Raw genomic sequence first — 18,305 nt, 5'->3', positions numbered from 1 at the left:
TTCAACATTCCCAATTTGTTTGGTAAACAAGGATTGAGGCCTTTGTCATACTCATGTACAGCTCTTCAACTTTGCTGAGTGTTTCACGATTCAAGCATATTCCCTAAATATGCTCAATTATACAGTCATACATTCTAGGTTTAATTGAGTGGAGATCGAAAGAAGCCCACTTTATTGCCCTCTTTATAGAGAAGGAGGTTGAAACTGCTCTATCTCCCCCAGAAGTGCTATACGGAAATAGGTTGGATGTATCTACATGGCCAACTTCATACAAGTTGATCTGATCTACATTTCTACAGCAGGTTAGGAGATCATCCCATTTTGTCTTATTCAATTCCACCTTTTTCTTTTCCTGCGCTGCCTTATAGGCAGCCCTCAAGTTCCTTAGATGCGGTCTGTCACTCTTTGTTCCCATCTTTAGATATTTTGCAAGTTCATTCGTAGCTGTTGTACAGTACTTATCAAGCCACCCCGTTTACCCAACCCCTGTTTTTCAACATTCCCAATTTGATTGGTAAACAAGGATTCAAGGCCTTTGTCATACTCATGTACAGCTCTTCAACTTTGCTGAGTGTTTCACGATTCAAGCATATTCCCTCAATATGCTCAATTATACAGTCATACATTCTAGGTTTAATTGAGTGGAGATCGAAAGAAGCCCACTTTATTGCCCTCTTAGCCAAACCTGAGGCCATAACAGGACTCCTAACCCTCAAGCTCAGCTGGTTATTACTCCCAAGTTTATCCAGAGAGACAGTGCAGCACAACGGGCAGTGATCTCTCTCACTGTGTACCTCACCTTCATACTTTCAACCCTAGGCCAATTCAGCATACTGATTGTGATGTAGTCAATACAAGAGCTTCCCTGATGAATTATAAAGGTGAAGTTCCCCGGCTTATTGGGTAACATTCTCCCATTGCATGATCTTAAGCCAAGCTCAAACATTATCCTAGCTACTTCAACAGCAGCCGGGTGGGATCTAGCCGGTCTAGCGGTCTCCAAAAATGGAATCCACACGATACATCCTGATCCTCCCAAATGCCATCAAAAGCCTCCACAGGCTCATAATGAACATTAAAATCCCCCATTACCAGTACTATGGGGGATTACTGGGTGATAACTCCACCCCCTTAACCAGTTGTCTCAAAGCCTTGAGGCCTGCTAGATAATCTTTCCGGCCACCTCTGTTATAGATGTTAAATACCAGCTAACATGCCCCATTACTGCTGTTCAGTTTTAGACACATAAGGTTCCCCGTCCCAGTGGGAATCATCTCAGAGAGCACATCGAGATCAGGCCTAACTAGAATGGCCAATCCTCCTTTGGACCTACCTCTCGGGCCTTTGGACGCATTTATGCTGTGAGAGCTGAAGCCCTGCACCACAAGAGGTTCAGCTGCCCAAGTTTCTTGGAGACATACAAATTTGTAACAATGAACAAAATGCACCCAGTCAGTCTTGCGATAACTGATCGACTCCGGCCACATTCCAGGAAAGTATTTTTAAATTAGTATGCCTTCCTCTTCCCTCAGTCTGAATGGCATCATCGGCTGAGGGAGCTAAGGGATCCCCCAAACAGCCAATCCGTCATTCAACCCCATCCATCCCATCCCCGTTCGAGCTGGCAGAGGGCAAGGGCGCTCCAGCCCTGTTATATATGCTTTGTATGCAAAGAGCTTGAGATGGGGCCACAGGGCGAATTGTTTGCGGGTGGGTATGTTCTCATCCCTATTGACAGCAAGCCCTCCACCAAGTCGGGGTCCTTCAATGTAATTTGAATAAAGACTCTTGTCTCTATCTGGCATTCCACCCCATACAGCCTACAGAATATCTTCACGAATTACAGATTTACAGCCCCTCACAAAACACAGCTAATAAATGCATTTGTTAACCAGAGCTGATTGCACTTCGTAACCTCACATCCTGTCCTCCTACCCCAATGTATCTTTGCTGCCACATGCACCTTTGCCCTGGCTTGCTTCCGAGCCCTGCACAGTTATGGAGCCCACTGAGTTGCGCCTGGGGTACATATTATTTTTACTTCAATAGATAAAGTCCCTAGGGATGGATGGCACAGGATGCAATAGGTCAGCAGCGTGACCATGGGGAAAAGTATACTCTTTATAGTGTTTTCCATATATGGTTCCCTGGGGGTTGGTCGCAGAATTGGCCCCCCTCTCTGGCCTTTGGTCTATAGCCTTATTCCCACATATCTGCAGGTCAAGTAATTCATTTTCCCTGGCTTACGGCATATGGGGTCGTTCAGATGCAATGTACTGCTGAGGTCTGGTCTAACCCCCCCAGCCCCCTCCCAAACTCAATTTGCACAGTCAATTTGACAACTGTGTTTTTTAACTGAGTTACCTCTGCCATCATGTTTGAGGGTGCCAACAGCATATCATGCTAGAAATTACAGTAGCTGACTTCTGTCAGATCATCTGTCTTAACATCCTCCTCATCCACCTTCCTTGCAGGATTGCCCCTTCTTGTCTTTATAAAGGGATATCTTAAATTAGTGTTAAGAGCTCTCTTTCTCCTATGCTTTTTCACTACTAATCTATGGGGTAGGGTTATCCTCAAGATACACCTCGTTGCTAAGTCCATCAAAACGATTAATGACGGATATTGTGGGGACCATATGCACATCGTTGAGAGCAGCAAGCTGCACCAATTTTCCTTGGGGGCCCAGCTCGCTCATATCATCAGCCTGTTCCTCAGTGTCAAAGTCTGTGGTACCTCCCCGTTCCCTCTCCTCACCTGTGTTTTCGAATGAGTCCTTGGATTTTTCGCATACCTTCTTCTTTCGGTGTTTCTTGGTTTCCTTTCTTTTTTATCGTGCAAATTAGGACGAGCTCCCACGGAGGCCACCGTGACCTGCAAGGGAACAGGATCTAGGTGAGCCCCAAGGAGCTATCTCCTAAAAATGTCCAGGGAAAAAGCCTGAATTGGCGGAAAAAACCCTGGTTGAGATGAGAGTTCCGGTTTGTCAGAGAAGCAGAAGACTTGAAGTAAAGATTTACTTTTAGCAGAATGGAAAGTCTTTTATCCACAATCTATGCTCAGCAGTCGTAGTCCAATCAAGGTAAGACTTCCTGTGTCCCACAACACGGGTACCACCTTCCCGATGGTATATAGAGGATGGGGGGATGGTTCTGTACTATCCCTTTGGAGAGGTGGATGATGATGGCGTATGCAGTGAACATACAGTAACAGAAGGGTTAGAACCGGAATGGACAGCCTGTATGCACGGAAGAGTAAGGAAGGAAACTCGAGAGAACAGATACCGAAGGGTACCCCACAAAGGAGTTGAAAGTAGTAATGGAACAACCGGAACAACCAATTAGCCTGAACCGAGAGAGTGTAATCCACAACCAAGAAGAAAAAGAAAAGGTGGAAGTAGGCGCTAGAAGAATGACTACAAGATCGGAGTAACACCGACAGGAAACAGATAGTCTGAATACAGTACTGCTAGAAGACCAGAAGGATTACAGGTAAGTGGAACAGAAATGAAGCGAAAAGAGTAACGCTTGAGTCCTGGATAGAGGAAAAGGGATAGTAATTGCATACCGCTGGCACAACAAAGGAAGAAAGACACAGCGTACCGTCCGTGTGGAAAGCAACACAGAGGTAAAAGGGCAGAGCAGAGATAAGAGGTGTGACAGACTGATAAGAGAGAGATAACCCAGGCAGAAAACAAAGAACAGAAGTGAAGATACGTAAAACTGGAACAGAACGCTAGTACTTAGCTAGTACTAGTACTTAGCAATCGTATAGCAGCAAGGGTTCAAGAAGGATACAACGTGAAGCGTATCCGGAAGTGACTTCCTTTATAATTACGGCGACCATCTTGCGGGTAGACTAGACTGCTGAAGCTGGCTGGAGTGAACAATGCTCCCCAATCGCCATCGATGCAAGCGTTTTCCAGGGACGGAACGTGACACTCAGCCCCCATATATGTGCAGCACAACTCACTTACGGGCAGCTCAACCAGGCAGGGGGATACCACCTTATCCGTTGCTCCTTCTCCCTCTGCCCTGACCCTCATAAGGTCTTCCAGACCCCCAGCAGGTGCCATATATGGCAATTATAATACCACTGGTGTCGATGCATTAACAGGTGTCTGCTGAGGGACCGGAGGACTGTGGTATTCAATAGGGCCACTCACCGGGCCTAACCTCCAACTTTAGAGCTGGGATTTTATGTGTTCTACCTGCTATTTGGGTGAGGGGGCGTTATCACTTTAAATGCCTCCAATGGGTCCATACATTTCTCTATTATCCTTAGGCTTGGGCCACAAGGAGGCACCCTTGTGCCTCCAGTAGCACCAGAATCAGGAACATGCGGATCAGCCTCTTCCCCTTATCTTCCTCTCTCCCTCTCCCTTGCGTACCTCCTTCTCTTCTCTCCTGCTTCCATCCCTTGTTCTCTTCCCCAATCTGCTCAGTCAGCTGACCGGTCGCCTTGTGCACCTGCAGAGCCTCACAGGTCCCAGGCTCCCCACCAGTCCTGCACTTGCCTCCGGACTCTGCTTTGCATTAATGCACTTCAAATACGTTCCATGAGAGTGGTACCCACTCTGCACTTAACCTTGGCCCCTGCTTGACTGGGTGCACTTTTCCACCTTCCCCTCCCTCGCACTTGCGTCTGCGCACTTGCACTGCCTTGAATATACTAGGCTTAGCATGTTTGTCTGTCCTGTTCTCCTCTATCTCCCCTCACTAGCTGGTTATGTCAGCATGCATAGGCGCACTGAACATTTTTTGACTTGTATGTTCCTCTCCTGCCCCCCTTCCTTCTCCCCCGCTCTTTGTTATGCACTTATGCTAGTAGAAATGCCCTGGCCTAGTATGCTAATTATTGCTGTTAGATCATTTGGAATCTTCAGGATCTAAGAATGACCATGTTATCCCCTTGTTTCCTTCCCGCCTTGAAGCGCTTTGAAGCACTTCACTTGTGTATGAGCGCTTTACAAATAAACAATTACATTTACAATTACAACCTGTATAGTTACCAATTAGGTCTTATTGGGACTGACACTGCAATTTGTTGGTATGGGATATTTCGCACAGGGACCAGCAAGCTCAGAGCTGGCACTATAACATGAGTTTAGCCTGTCATTACAGTAACAGTTGCAGTATCGGAATCAGGGACCACCACACCCCCCCAAAATTCTTTAATTTCAGAGAAGAGAATATTCACCTCGTCTATTGGTTGGAACAGCTTAAACAGCTTCCTCTGTCCTACGCCTGCACCTGGGGATAGCGGTTTGCCTGCTTTCCTTTTCCACATTACAAGACTGCATAACCAAAATAACCAAAGACTTAACCAGCTCTACTAATAATAAACCCTGTTTATTTATTAAGAAATGTTTTTAAATCAATTACTCAGAGAATATTTCTGCTCATAATTCCTGGGATATGTTTTAGGTGGCCCTACATGGTTTTATTATTCAGTTTGTAGCTTTAAAAAAAAAAAAAACTGAAAACATAGCTAGTAACGTATTATCTGCTATTACAAATCTTGAGACCTCCTACTATAGCAATCCAGAAGCCAGCACTTTTAAAGCCCTTATGAATAAAAGCATCAAATTTAACACATTTTGTACACATAAAGCTGCCAATTCCCCACTCTATTCCAAAACTAAATTTTATGGAGGCTTAAATAAAGCTGGTAAAATTCTGGCTTCCTATTTAAAACATAAAAAAGAAAAATCACTCATTACATCCGTTGTTGATCCGGAAGATAAGAGATTAACTAAAGAAAATGATATTAGAAAAGCCTTCTGAGATTTTCACCCCAATTTATACTGCGCTAATCCTAGAAATAAATTATCCAAAATTCAATCATTTTTTGACAAAAATAAGAAAACTTCTCCAAATTCGATGGATCGTTAATCTCTTAATAATCCTATTACCTCACCAGGTGACGATGGCTATTCAATTAATTTTTATAAATCATTAATTGATTTACTTTCACCCAAGCTACTAGAAATGTACATCTATTTTGAGGAACAGAATTTTAGTTATGGTACTTTTGATGAAACACTCCTTGTTTTATTTCCCAAACCCAACAAAGACCCCTCATCCATTAACAATTACAGACAAATCTCCCTTAGCAATTCAGATTCCAAAATACTTTTGCTAAAATCCTGGCTAAAAGACTTGAACTTTACCTCTCCAAACTCATTCAGATTGACCAGCCTGAATTCATCAATGGTTGCTTTGCTTCTTCCAATGCTAGACTACTCTTTAATATTCTTTCTCACTCCAAAAAATCTCAAGATTCCTAAGCTCATATTGTCAAATGTCAAATGTCAAAAAGACATTTGATCATGTCACATGGATGTTTATGCTTGAATCCTTCAAGTGGCATGGTTTTTCCGCAACCTTTATTTCTTATTTGAATTCTTTACTTTACGCCTTCCACCAGAATTCTCAAACAGCTCACTTTCTCAATATTTTGTCATTACCAGGGGTACGCATCAAGGCTGTCCCATAACACCGCTACTTTTTAATTCAGCCCTTGAACTTCTTCTGTGGAATATAAGAACAAATGCTAACATTACGGGAATTCTTTTAGGAAATGTAGAAGTTAAAATGTCTGCATATACAGATGATATTTTGCTCTACTTGTCTAATCTAACCTCATCGATTCAAAATCTAATTTGCACTATTTGTGAATTTTCAATAGTATCTGGATACAAGCTTAATTTTGATAAGTCTGAATTTATGCCACTTACCAATGCATCTACTTTGGCTAATACTCCTTTGTTTGGAATAATTTGGCAATCTTCATTTATTAAATACCTTGGATTACATTTTTCTGAAGATATTCACATAACCATTACTCTAAACATCAACCTTATTCTAGATAAAGTTAATGATATGTTTACCATTATTTGTGTCCTGGTGGCGTCTGGATTCTATGAAAATGCTGTTTAGTCCCATCAATCTCTAATATGTATAATGTTCTTGCTTTCGATCATAACTATCATCGTTCCCATGTTAAGTCCATCTCCAAATCAATTTGAACTTTAACCCAAAAATCTCCTTCACCTTTGCTATCATCATTGATTACTACATTAACCACTAAACTGCAAAATGATACTCCTTCTTAAATGAAACTGATAACAGGAATGTAGCCAATACTATTATCATTAGACACTCGGAATCAGATTGGAATGTGTAACCCTCTCCTGATACTTGGATGAATATTTGGAAACTCTACTATTCCACCTCTATCGCTGCTAATCTAACCCAAACTAATTCTTTCATTTTGCATCATGCTTTTTTAACACCCTCAAGAAATGGTAAAATATCAAAAAGTGCCCATAATAACTGTTGGTCATGCCAAACTCCTAATGCATATTTCTTACATTTGATGTTTAATTGTAAATTTATTTTCTCCTTCTGGACTAAAATTTTGAATTGTTTGAAAGAAATGTTTATTTAAAGAACGACTCACTGTGCAACTTAATGATCGGCCCCATTGTTAATCCGTACATGCAAAGTATTGTATCTCCTAGTTTATATAATCTTTTTGTTTATATTGCCTTCCATATCATTACTACTAATTGGAAAGGCTTCAGCAAATTGTCTTATACGCTATGGTGTCAGTTTATTTGCTCTCTTCATCGAATTGAAAAATGTTACGCTTTTTCAGCAAATGATGCTCATAAATGCAATAGTAAATGGGATTTATTCAATATTTCAATCATTTAGATTAGAATTGTTGCATTTGTCTACTCCCTATTTGTGAAAATATCAATATTATGCACCTTATCCTCCCTCTTTTACCTCATACTTCCTTTTAGCCTTGTTTGTGTCCCCTTTCTGTCTTTGTCATTTATTTATTCATTTTTATACCAATGTTTATTAATCTATAATTCCTGAAAATCTATTAAGTGCAAAATGTTATCTATTATATACCTTCATTTATTGATCTGTTTATCAACTTATATCACATATTTCTTTTCGTATTCGTATGTTTCAATTAGAAAAATTCATAATAAAATGAATAAACCTTACTGTACCTGTGATCCCCATTCCTTGTTTAACAGAATGTAAGAGGATAGTGTAACCCCCAGTGCATTGCGGTGTTGCAAGTCTACCAGGATCAGTGTGGCTTAAAGGTCCAAGTGTAGGCTGTTAAGGCATAGTTTCATGATGTTTACTATGTATACGTTTCACTTTTGTGGATCTGAAGCCTTAGTGGCCATCATGGAAATGTGCACTGGCATTGTTATAAACTTGTATTTGAACTGTGATTATCTTTGCAGGGATTTTTCATATAAAAGGCAAATGAGCAATGGGTAGTAATTTGGTAAGGATGTGTAGGAGCAATTTGGCCAGGATCCGTAGTTTGCCATTACGTTTCCTGAGCAACAGATTACCACAAACACTCTTGAGGGCACAGGGGACAACAACTGTTGACAGTCACACATTGCAAAGGGCTTTGAGTGTAGGTGCCAGAGGCCTTCAATTGTGAGCCAAACTTTATCAGGGCTTCATCTGATAGTGGAGACAATAGATGTATTGGTATTTGTTTTCTCACAGCAATTTCCACCCACTGTTTATTTTTTGTTTTTATATGTGATCGAAGTCATCTATGAGGCACCATATAAAAATGTGGACTTTAAGCTGAGTACCCACATTGTTTTTAGATTAAATGACTATTGTTGGTCTCCAGAATATGATTAATTTGTTGGAACATTGGTTTAACCGTCCTTTTTCTGCTTAGTACTTGTATTGTTTCATGTGTATTCAAATGCTTTGTTTCCTTTTAGTTGAAACCTGAGATAGAAATTCTCTTAGATATTGCTCTAATTATGCATTCAATGTTGATGAGTTATGAAAATGTTTTACGAGGGTTGGTATTTCGGAATCCTAGACTTGAGGTTCTCCTTCAAATTAAATGTATAATCTTCTCAGATTTAGTTCTTACTTGAGCAGTATTTTGGTTTCAGGGATTACTGCAAGGCCGCTACTCAAGATAATGTGTTAGGATGAATTATCTATAAAATCTCTCTTTATCGCCTTACCGTGTTATGGCAGGTTTCATAGTTATTTTAAATAATGGGAGGAGGTTGATACACGGGGGTGGGGTCATTGTCATTTCCATTATAACACTTTCCTGTTTTTATTGTCTTCAGTTGTTTTACAAAATCCAGATACTCTTTTTGTGATTGCCTTTGGCCTTACTGAATCTTTGGGAATTGTAGTGTTTCAAATAAATTATACCACTAGCATTACAATATCCTTGTTCAGGAAGGTTACTTTTAGTTTTGTAGTTAAAGGCACCTTAAGGAAACAATGATTCCCGTTTCACGCACTTGCCAGAATCAATTCAGAGGCCATCTAGCTTGTAGATCGGATAGCAAACAAGAAGGTAGCTCCTTTACTATGCATTGCAATCAAAGATCACCTGTCCTAAACACTTTCAAGTCACATTTTGTGCTTGAAGCAAGCCTTTGCGTTGTGTCTCAGACAGCATGCATGACTACTGTCAATGCAGTGATTATTTAATCAAGATGTAATTCTCACCCACAGACTCCTATGCTCTTTGATTTCTCAACCAGAAATATTAATGAAAAATAAGTAAGCAGTCAAGTCAATACTTAGGCAGGTTATATTGTTTTACTGAAGGCAAGTTAAAAAGTGTGAAAGTGCATTAGATCTCTCTGAACTAGAGTACAAAAAGCACACATTTGGCCAGGATATTGGTCAACTTGTCCCAGTAGGAAAATCAAGGGTGTATGTCTTTGTATTACTGCTGGTAGAAGTAGAAGCAGAGTAACAACAACATGTAAAATTAGATAGGTCAAGGTTGGTGTGCTTCCTGTGTCGCTCTACATTTCCTCCAATGCCCAGTTGCTTGAGCACAGCCACTGTGTTCCACATGCTTCGTGAACAGACTCTGTACCCAAATACATGTAGGCATTGTATTTTCTTGCAATCCATTTGTATTAGCTATGTCTACTTTAATTAATGACAAAGAGAACCATTGCAACCAGTAGTCCATGTTATCCTTAATGTATGATCCTGTATAAACCTGTGCGATATCTAATCACATGCTTATAGAATCCTGGTGGCCTCCTGAGCATGGATAGCAGAAGCACGTTAGACCTTAGGAAGCTCATCAAATGCCTTAAAGAGAGTGATTCGTATTCTACCCACCTCTTTATTCTGCTGGGTCTGTTGCCATCGCCACCTTCTCTTCAATGCATCTCTTTCCGCCCCGGTTCTCATCATGGTGTACAGTGCTTTCCGCAACACAAGATCCCGGTCATGAAATCCCCACATACCTAGGACATAAAAAGGCATTGCAGGTCACTTGCAAATGTAATTGAGTGCTGATAGAGTGAATAACAGAACAGGGAGAGTAAAGCACTCTGAGTGTATTGTTATAAAATAGGAGCCCTGACATATTGTAAAATGTCCTGCCTGGTTACGGCTCTTCCACCAAAGGCTTCTTCTGTCACTGTGTCCAATCCTCCCATTTTTTCAGTAACTCCTTTCCCAAATATTTTTCTATTGCACCATTTTATTTTATTTCAAATACTTCTTTGCAAACTGCCTTCTTATGCAACTGCTGAAGACATTCCACCAGCCTTGGTTATTGCTTGCCTTATTTTTGAAGGCTTGTGATTGAAAATGACTGACACGCAGTTAAGGGGCTATAATTTCAATACTCATGTATCCTTTGTGGTCTGTGTGTGATGAGAGCTGTTTCCATCAATGCCAGGGTTAAACCCCTTCAAGGGGGTTCATGTGGGCGATCTGACCTCCAGCATCCCGGCCTGCAGTATACAGACTTTAAGTTTACCAATCTTTTGCCACCCTTCCAGACATAGCATACATGCCCCCAACCCCTGTTTTTTCGTCCACCCTCATTCTCTATTACCTTTCGCCAACTTCCCCTTATATATATCGTTTTGTTTGTTAATTTGATCGATTTGCATGTTTCAGCAGCATGCATCCTTTAAGCGTATCCCGTTTGAGATGTCTGGCAATTCTTCATGTATATAGATGTGTGCGATTAGAAACATGATATTCCAAAGGCAGATTTGATGCAGTTTCTTAAATCTGTCAAGCAGAGGATTTGGGTAGATGAGTTATTAAATGATGGAAGAATGGGATTTAGTCCCTGGGATTAGAAACTAATCCTGATTCTTTTAAAACAGCCAAACACAATCGTCCCGCTATCATGAAATGGGTCTAGAGAGATGGAAAGATGTACATTGACTACTTTTACATTACAGGCTAAGCTGCATGTTGTAAAGATAAACAAATGTTTATGTTTATTCAGTTGACTTCCTTATAAGGTCATACAGAAAGATAAACTCTTTGGAGATTGGTTTAGGGAGTCATTAATGGGAGCCACCATTGTCTTGGTCAACCATGATGTTGAAAGTGTCAACGTGCAGCCTGATTGATGCCAAGTGAGACATGTAGGGCGTGAACATCATTCTACCTGATTAAATGCATGCTATATTTCAGAAACCAAGAACAGTAAAGGCTTGGGGCCTTTTTTACAAAAGCGTTTTCCAATGGCACAATCCCATTGGAAATGTTTTATCCATCAGGCCCTGAGTCTTCCTACTTCCTTTTCCTCAGTTTTTGTAGTTGGTCCACATTTTCAAGTCTGCTTGTTCTTCTGCTGCCACCCCTTGTTCCTACGTGGTGTAGCCATTCAGAGCCGGCCCTGATAAGTCATATCCAGAGCCATTGTCAAGCTCTCTGGAGTTCTGCTGATCCAGCCTACCCAGCAGGACTCAGACTAGTGAATATCTTTCCAACTCTGGATTAAGTAACCAATGTCAACCGTACCTGACTGATTGCACCCAGTGCACAACCCCACCCTGGGTGCATGGTTCTGTGCTTCGTGAAACGTCATCTGCTTCAATCCAATATCTTCAAGTCAGTCCATGAACCTTATAACTTGCCACTACTTCCCTCATACTTTGAAACTGTTGCCCATAGTCAGCCTCATCCAGCTTGCATTTCTGCCCATATTCCCTAATCTGAGCCAATCAAAGACTTTAATTCATTATGTTACCTTGCATCTTATTTCAACCGTAATACCCTTCCTTTAATTCTTTAATTATACTTCTCCTCAGTCTTTTCTCAAAGATTTTTACCGCCTGCTTGTTTCTTTTAAAATTCAATTAATTGACTTTCTGTGCTTTATTATTTGACCCACCAGGTCTGAACTCTGGTCTTATTGGCACAGAGGTATACCATAGTTCACCTTTCTTGTAGATCACTAGCCTTCAAACTTTGGCTTTCCAAGTGTTTCGGGGTATTGCGTCCTTTCATCAATATTTCTTTTAAGTATTTTTTTACATAAACATTCTTTGAAAAAGCTCATCAATATATATGGGGGTGGGTTAAGGAGTTAAAATTGGATGGGGAGGGATTTAGAGTAGGGTTATTAACATAGGGAGGTGGTTTTGGGGGGACACCCACAATAAAAAAAACATCTCAATTAGTTTTTTCAAAGGAATTTTCATCAAGAAAAATAAATTCAAAAAAACTAAAGTCGGTGAAACGCCATAGACCCATGTTTTGGAGTATGGCTCCCATCAGTCCTAGCTAGCATAGTCAATGGCAGAGCCCCTGCCGCAGATGTGTGCTTATAACAATTCAATCTCACACATCTGACTTTGCAATCACATTAATTGAGATCAGAAAATGTAATTTGGCCAGAGTCGGTGCAGATTTATAGAGCTAAGTCCATCATATCTATGATCGGGATTTCTCCACAAGCATAGGAGGCATGCAACAGGGCTGTCTTAGATGGGAGGCTTTTCTTTTGAAGGAATGGTATTGATCCTACATACACAAATGTACCGGATTGATTCCAGGAACATTGTGTGAAGTATCTCCACTGCAAACTGTGATTTTTTCCATCAGATGACCGAGATATAAAACAACTATTTTATGTAACTCTCCTATCACATATCCCTCTGATAGGCTGCTAAATCAGACTGTCTGTTCATAATCAGATCACAAATTGCTTTAATGCAAATCCTGAAACTTTTTAAACCTCTGGAATGCATCATCAGTAAGGCCACTCTGCAGTGACAAAGCTTGTGTTGCAAGACACAGCTGGAAAGCCATTCGAGGTCTGCACATCTGCTGATTTCATCCAACCCTCGAGCACTCGCCCTGTCTCGCTCAATAGTTCATGAAATATATTGAGTAAATGGCACAATCCAAGCTGCCATTTCATCAACCTGCTGCCACTTAAAATCTGATTTTTCTATACATTATTCATTAGAACCAGTTTGAATGTGTGCAACAGCCTGGTTAAACTTTACCACCTCAACCTTGGTGTCCATCTATAACCTTCTGTACAAACGCTCTCTTTCTGGTTCTACGATCATGGATTCTCTTGTTTTAATGAAAGCTCCTCCTGGCTTGGCTTTGAATCACATTCCTAAAACTCAGTCCTGAAGTCTTTCTAGACTGAAGTAACATTTCTTTCTCTCTAATTTAAATGTATTATTTAAAAAACCTACTTGGGGGGTGCTGTGGAGCGAGTAGCATGGCGGCCGCATAGTGGTGGAGCTCTGTGAAGCGCCACGTTATCCCATTGATTCTGCCGGCGTGGCTCTCCAGAATTCGGGGCACATGAAGGAAACTATGTTGGTGTGTCCCCGGGGGTCGTGTGAGTGACTTCTGGAGCACTGCAGCTGGATTACGGAGAGGAACCGTAAGGGTAGAGGATCACACTACCTGTTGGCTGTGGTGATTGAGCAGCTGTGGCAGGTGCCCTCTGCCTGAGGAGCCTCAGAGCTGCCCCCTTCTTCTTGCTGTATATCCAGCTTTGGCGGTCAGATCGGCACTGGAGCATCGGAAGGAGAGCTGCTTGCCATGAGTGGACTGCGCCGGGCAGCTAGGGATGAGTAGGATAGGGGGCTGGGGCTGGCTGACTGCCTGCAGCCTGGTCTCACGGCCTCCATTTGCCCCTGCAATGTTGGTTTGGACCTGCCAGACTGAGTGAGGAGGAGGAGCATCGTGGGGGCAATGTCTGGCATTAGCCGCCATCTGGGGCTATCCTCCTGCTGACAAAGGTAGCCTCCCTGGAGATTGGTGTAGCAGCTCCTGCACTCCTCTCTCTCCCGCCACGGCATCGGGCGTGTGCTGGGATCTGATGTGGCCTGGAGGTGGTGCACGCTGTGTGTGCATGGGATACCTGCTGCTGCGCTGTGCAATTTGTAAACCCCGGGTGACAGTCTCTTGTCCAGCTAGCAGAGTGCACAAAGTACTGAAGATGGTGCGTATTGGGGCACAAAAGCATTGCAGCTAGGACGCCTTTGCTAAAACTGCACCCAGGACCCCAAAGGCGATGCAGCCTGGAGCGGTAAACCCAGAGGGGGCACTTTCTCTGGATGAGCAAGAGAGCCCAACATGATCCAGCTATATCGGGACATGCAAGGGGGTGGTCACATCTATGAACTCGAAGCTGGATGATATTAACACCAACCTAAGCACCCAGAAGTCAAAATTGGAGGGTGAAAGTGGACGCATTGATGAAGTGTAAGAGAGAATTGGTATGACGAAGGACGATGTCGCAGAGCTGCATACAACCATTTCTTTGTTGCAAAAGGATCTCAAAGGGGTAGAGGCTAAGTGTGATTACCTTGAATCACGCTCAAGGCACAATAACATGCACATTGTGGGGGTGCCAGAGGATGGATATCGGGGCAAGATGGAGAGTTTTGTGGAGAACGTACTGAAGAAGGTGCTGGATTGCCCTGATCCGTCACCCCACTTTGAGGTAGAGTGAGCGTACTGCTCACTGGCACCATAGCCCAAACCTGCAACCCCCGCTACCCTTACGCCCAAAATATCCTGCATTCAGAATTACAGAGACAGAGATATCTATAATTGAGATGCACCAGAGAGAAGAACGAACTGCGGTATGACGCAAACAAGATCTTCATGTACCCGACTTCTCCCTATGGTTCAGAATGAAAGAAAACCCTTCCTGGGGTGAAGACGATTTTTGAGGGAGCAGGCACATGAAATAAGCTATGCTGTTTGCAGCAAAATTGCACTTCCAATTTGAGGAGCAGGCCTTCTTTTTTACGGTACCAGAGAAGGCTGTCAAATACATCAAAAGGCATATCCCTCTCCCAGAGAACAGAGTTGCATATCCTTGCAGTGACTGACTGGGTCTTCCTTCCTCAATATGCAATCATCATTGAGTTGCGATTGTCCTCTTCTTAGACAGACGGCTGGGTTTAAGAGTCCGTCTGTTCAGTAAGGCGGTACTAGACTCCTGTGAGCGCCCCCTTGTTTGCGAGTTTGCAGTATTGTATCTTGTGCAGCATTGGCATGGTTTGGTGATGCATCGCATGTGTTTGGGGTGTGATGAGGGAGGGGCAGGGTATTGTTGGGGAATGTGATGTTTGTTTGAAACTGATTGGCTTTCACGCGGCCTGAATATGGGGTCATGGTTCCAGTGAGATTGAATTTGTATGGTGGGAGCGGAGTATAGGGGGCAACAAGGCTGGCTGGTGTGGGGTTTATGAGCTGGAAAGTAAGAGGTCTCAATAATCCAGTCAAGGAGTGCAAGCTCCTTGCTTATATTGAAAGACATACAATCCAAGTGCTGTTGCTTCAGGAAACACATACTCTTAGAAAAGTGCAGGAGTCATTTGCCAAAGAGTGGGGGCTGCTTCAATACTTCACGGATTACTCCAGACAGTTGAGGGGAGTCCTTACTTTATCACACGGAGCACTTAGGGTTTCAGTGCCTGTTGGCACAGTGCGATCCCATGGGAAGATTTGCAATGGTCCACTGCAGATTGAACGGCCCAGCGCTTTTGGTGATGAATGTGCATGGCCCATTGCAGACAATGCGGAATTCTACGGCATCATTTTCCAAAAGTGCAATGAGATGCCTGGAATCCCGGTGATATGTGTGGGGGACATTAAAACAATTCTGGATCTACAACTGATTGATCCAACACTTCAAACAGGTCTCTGACTAATTGTGCCAGGGAGATACTGGAGGGTGTGGTTGATAGGGGATGGATCAATGCCTGGTGGTGCATGCATGGCACCCAATGGGATTACACCTTTTACTCTTCGGTGCATGAAATGCTGTCCCGCATTGACCACTGGGTAATTCCAAACACCTACTGGGACAAGTTAGGTAGTGTAGTATCCTTCCGCGTACATTCTCTGATCTTTACCCACTCAAACTCATAATTGGGATCGGATGATGTGTCCAGTAAGCCTTCTAAGCCAACATCCTTGAACATATACACATATGTTTTTAGACTAATCGAGGGTCTGTAGATCATATTGTGGTAGGCTTTTATCCAAGGGATAGCCATGACCACAGAGTTCGGGGTGCTTTGCATCATTTATAGAGAACTCAGAGCGGCGGAGAGGAATCTGAAGGATTTGGAGCAATAGTATGCCTGTATGCAAGATCCTAGCACGCTGGTAGCAATTAAGTCAAATCTGGATACGTCTAGGATGTGTACTGAGAGGGAACCAAAGTACTTCTCTGTGCCTGCTATGGCTAGAAAGCATGGTGAGGCGGATAGACCCGGTAGGCCACTGGCAAGACTGGGGCGGGCCGTGTTAAGCACTGACACGCCCATGGTAATCAGAAATGACTCTGGGGCACTGTGTATGGAGCACACAGAGGTGTTGGATGCTTTCCAGCAGTACTACAGGGGCTTTTACGCAGATCGACTCGGGAAATCTAAAAGCAGAATCTGGCTTTTTTTTACTCTGGTTCTGGTTTCTTCGCTGACGGGTGACACAGCGTAGACACTGGATGAGCCATTTACTTTAGAATAAATAGTAGCTGTTATTGATAGGCTGCCCAATGCTAAAACTCCTGGGTCAGACGGTCTAGGGGCTGAATTCTACAAGAAGTACAAGAAGTACAAGTAGGTTTGAGGCCCTTATTTGTTGCAGCTCTGGGAGGAATCACTTGAGGTAGGGACACACCCACTAATGCTGAGGGAAGTGATGATTACGCTGGTGCTGAATGGTACCATGAAAATATTTGCACAAGTGTTGCCCCCTGCCTGTTACTGTATACACCTCATCTGGTCCATCCAGATCAATCTGGCTTCATTCCAGGCAGTCGACGTTGCTGAATCTCAGATGCCTTTTCAATGTGATGTCACAGGTCAGTATCACATTCTCAGCACTAGACACTGAGAAGGCATTTGATTGAGCGGTGTGGAATTTCCTGTTTGGTAGCGGAACATTACAGGTTAGCGGAACATTACAGGTTTGGACCGTACGTCATATCATGTATAAAATGGCTCTATGCTCAACCTATGGCCAGGGTCAGGGTTGGTATGGGAATTTCTCAGATCTTTTTGTTGGGAAGAGGCACTAGGCAGGGATGTCTGTTGTCCCCTCTGCTCTTTGCGCTGGTGCTTGACTCACTGGTGGGTCTGCTGAAGTATAGGCACAGGCATAGGGGAATCAGGCTGAAAGACCTGCCGGACATAGTCTGACTGTATGCCAATGACGTTCTTTTTTTTGTGAGAGCTCTGGCTGCTAACCCTCAACCTACAATACAATGCAACTCAGTTGTGGTCTGACTAAAAATCAGGTGAATGGCTAGGCCATGTTCACCGGAAGATATATAGGTGCCCAACTTCAAGTTATACTACCTAGTGACCCAAGTCAGCTTTATCACTTATAGGGGGGAGCGTGGCATCAGCCAGCCACATGTGAACATTTAAAGAAAGGCAGCGTATCGCATGAAACTAGAAGCTGCCTTACTTAGCACAGGTTATTTGGATGGTTGCCCGTTTGATCCTTTGAGGACAGCACTCCAAGCATGGTGAACAATTTTGAAGAGTCTGGGTATAGACCCCCGTATAGTTGTCAGGCACCAACTAGGAGAATGATGGATGTACAGCCAGATTGGATTCGACTATAGGCATTGCCTGGTGCAGCAAGATATATGCAGATGGGTGATTTGTTTGTAGATGACAATCCGAGAGCTCCGACAGGTTATTGGCAATAGTCCGCTCCTGGTGTTACAATATCTGAGACTCAGAGCCGCGCTAACGTCTTAGTGGCATGTCCTTCCTGACGAGTCAGCTACGCAAACATTTGTGGATTTTATTTTTACTGCACTCCCGAGTCGCAGATTTGCGACAACCGTTTATTGCCTTGTGCAAATGGAGGCAAAGGATTAGTCGCCCAGAGCCTGCATGGGTTGGACAGATAGTTTTGGGGTAGACATTCTACACCAGATGTGGCGCACTTTGTGCACACTTAGTAAGGAGGTGTTGATCAATATATTTTAAA

At 42.9% G+C, this 18,305-nt stretch overlaps 1 protein-coding gene across 2 annotated transcripts in view; it reads right to left on the bottom strand.

The window, feature by feature from the left end:
• OTUD7A (OTU deubiquitinase 7A) overlaps nt 1-18,305 on the bottom strand; it is a 1,296,873-nt gene that overhangs the window by 246,455 nt on the left and 1,032,113 nt on the right. For both annotated transcript variants that reach the window (XM_069624347.1, XM_069624348.1), the window contains one exon: nt 10,176-10,303. In XM_069624347.1, coding sequence (XP_069480448.1) covers nt 10,176-10,303 — 128 coding nt within the window. The remainder of the gene's footprint in view (nt 1-10,175; nt 10,304-18,305) is intronic.

This window comes from Ambystoma mexicanum, chromosome 11 (assembly GCF_040938575.1).
Source record: "Ambystoma mexicanum isolate Mex_15411 chromosome 11, UKY_AmexF1_1, whole genome shotgun sequence".
Lineage (NCBI taxonomy): Eukaryota > Metazoa > Chordata > Amphibia > Caudata > Ambystomatidae > Ambystoma > Ambystoma mexicanum.
This window is presented reverse-complemented; position numbering and strand designations above follow the sequence as displayed.